Consider the following 2,400-nt stretch of genomic DNA (forward strand, 5'->3'; position numbering starts at 1 on the left):
CTCCGAATATATAGTGTTTTATAATAAGCTGACTTCATGCTATACTGCAATAATTTGTTAATGTAGTTATCACCACTACTGTCATCCTACAAGCCACTTAATCTGTCCATAATGATTTTGCAGTAGGCAGGAATATTCTGCATTGTATTAAATTCCAAAAAAAAAGCCTGCAGGAAAAGGAAATGGTCTCAATTTGGGTTAATCTTCTTTGACCTAAATAAGTACTGTCTGCTAACAATGAAATTCAGATAGATCATGTAAATTTCCCAAACATCAATATATTCTCAGCAAAAGAGGAAATTGTCCTCCATACAGGATCATCTGCAATATCCAGCAATATTAATGAAATGCTTACTGAAATAGATTTGCAAAAGGATTCCAATATTATCCATACTACCTTGAAAAATAAGGTGTTTGATTCACAGTTAAATGACACTTTTGGTCATAGTAAATTTGTCTCTTTTCCAGTTTTCTATGGACTAAGTACAAAATAGCTACTTTCAATAACATATGAGAAAAATTTTGGAACAAACTCTCCGAATTGCTTTTCACTAGTCATCTTTCTGGAAAAAAATCCTCATTACTCGTGCCCGAATCTGCTTGGTCCTTACCCCATAAATCAGAGGATTAAGGGCTGGTGGAAAAACCACATAGAGATTGGCCAAGAAAATGTGGATATATTGGGGCACATTGTAGCCAAAACCATGTGTCAAGAAGGAGAAAAATGCTGGAGTAAAAAAGGTTAAAACCGCGATATGAGAGCCACAGGTATTGAGAGCCTTGAGTCTGGCCTCCCGGGAAGGCAGGCAAAACACTGCATAGAGGATCCTGACATAGGAGAGAATAATGAGAACCACATCCAGGAGCAAGAGAGCAATGTTGCTAAGTCCAAACATGATATTGACTCTGATGCTGGCACATGCTAGACGGGCAATGCCCATGTGCTCACAATAAGTATGAGGGATGATGTGATGCCCACAGTAGGGTAGTCTCAGGAGGAGAAACACCAGTGGAACAACAATGTATAGGCTCCGCAGCACAGCTATACCTGCGATGACCCCAATGATTTTGGTGGTGAGGATGACAGTATATTGAAGGGGCTTGCAAATGCCAATGTAGCGGTCAAAGCCCATGACCAACAATGTAATGCTTTCCATGACTGTGAAGAAGTGGATGAAGAACATCTGAGAAAGGCAACCTCCGAAAGATATTTCCCTGAGATTGAACCAGAAGATGCCCAGCATTTTCGGGATGGTGGCTGTGGTCAGACCCAGGTCAATTGAATCCAACATGGCGAGGAAGTAGTACATGGGCTCATGAAGACTGTGTTCAGTTTGGATCACAAATAAAATAGCAACATTCCCCAGGATTGCAATGAGATAGAGAAAACAAAAGGGAAATCCAATCCAGATGTGTGCATCTTCTAACCCTGGGATGCCCAGCAGGAGGAATGAAGAAGGGTGGGCTTGTGTGTCATTAGACAGGGACATTCTCTCTGTCATAGACAGATGCTGTGCTTAATACAAATAGGTTTTAATGTATCGATAGTATGCTTATTTATTTGTCTACTTAGCCTTTAGTCTTCATTACTGTTAACATAAATATAACCTTTAAATCTGCTGTTCATATTTGTAGAATAAGTAAAACACTCTCTTCATTTTATGTTTAAGTTTCTGAATTCCACATGGCATCAGCTATAGCACCACCATTACTGCACTGAACTCATGTAAGAACAATGACTGATACGACGAAGAGAGGCAAGAAGAAATGCAAACTGCAGAGTGGCCAGAAATACATGGAGAGGATAGATTCCAGGGTTGGTATGCAAAGTAGTGTTACATATGCTTTTGCTTACTATGCATAAGAATTACTCAGGAACCTTGACCTGCACCTTTCCCTATTTGGGAAGCTGATACCCCCAAATGTTCTGTATACAACGTTATTTGTGCGTGGTGTTATGTACAGAGTTGGTCTGGTTCTGAGATCAGGATAAACTTACCTTCCCTTTCCGTTTCATAAAAAAAATTGTGTCATGTAGAAGTTCTCTATATTTTTGTATATAAATGAAGAGATAAAGCTGTAGGTGTTCTTATTTTTATAGTAGGAAATAAATCATTCATGTGTGTTATAACTCTATTACAAAGTCTCACCAATTGTAGAATAAAGACAATGAGAGGGAAAAATATGTGACAAAGGTCATTTTGATCATGTTTAGCTATGATAAAAATGTAAATCGAATGGTTGTCTTAAAATAGGCAAAATTTTCATTTGGTCAATGAATAAATAATGCATCATTTAAAAGATAAACTCTCAAGGTATGGATCAGCTAATGGAAGAGAGAACTACACAATTTCCCAATAACTTCAACTTACATACATGGACGAGACAGAAGTACTCAAG

General features: G+C 38.2%; 1 protein-coding gene across 1 annotated transcript; it reads right to left on the reverse strand.

Annotated features, from left to right (window-relative positions):
* Positions 1–551: 551 nt before the first annotated feature.
* Positions 552–1,502, reverse strand: Or52e8 (olfactory receptor family 52 subfamily E member 8). The gene has a single exon (NM_001000180.1). The coding sequence runs from the start codon at positions 1,500–1,502 to the stop codon at positions 552–554; it is 951 nt and encodes a 316-aa protein (NP_001000180.1).
* Positions 1,503–2,400: the final 898 nt, after the last annotated feature.

Source organism: Rattus norvegicus, chromosome 1 (assembly GCF_036323735.1).
Source record: "Rattus norvegicus strain BN/NHsdMcwi chromosome 1, GRCr8, whole genome shotgun sequence".
NCBI lineage: Eukaryota > Metazoa > Chordata > Mammalia > Rodentia > Muridae > Rattus > Rattus norvegicus.

Bases quoted from the DNA above. Each gene is read 5' to 3' on its own strand.
- Or52e8 (NM_001000180.1), bottom strand. From the start codon at position 1,502: ATGACAGAGAGAATGTCCCTGTCTAATGACACACAAGCCCACCCTTCT.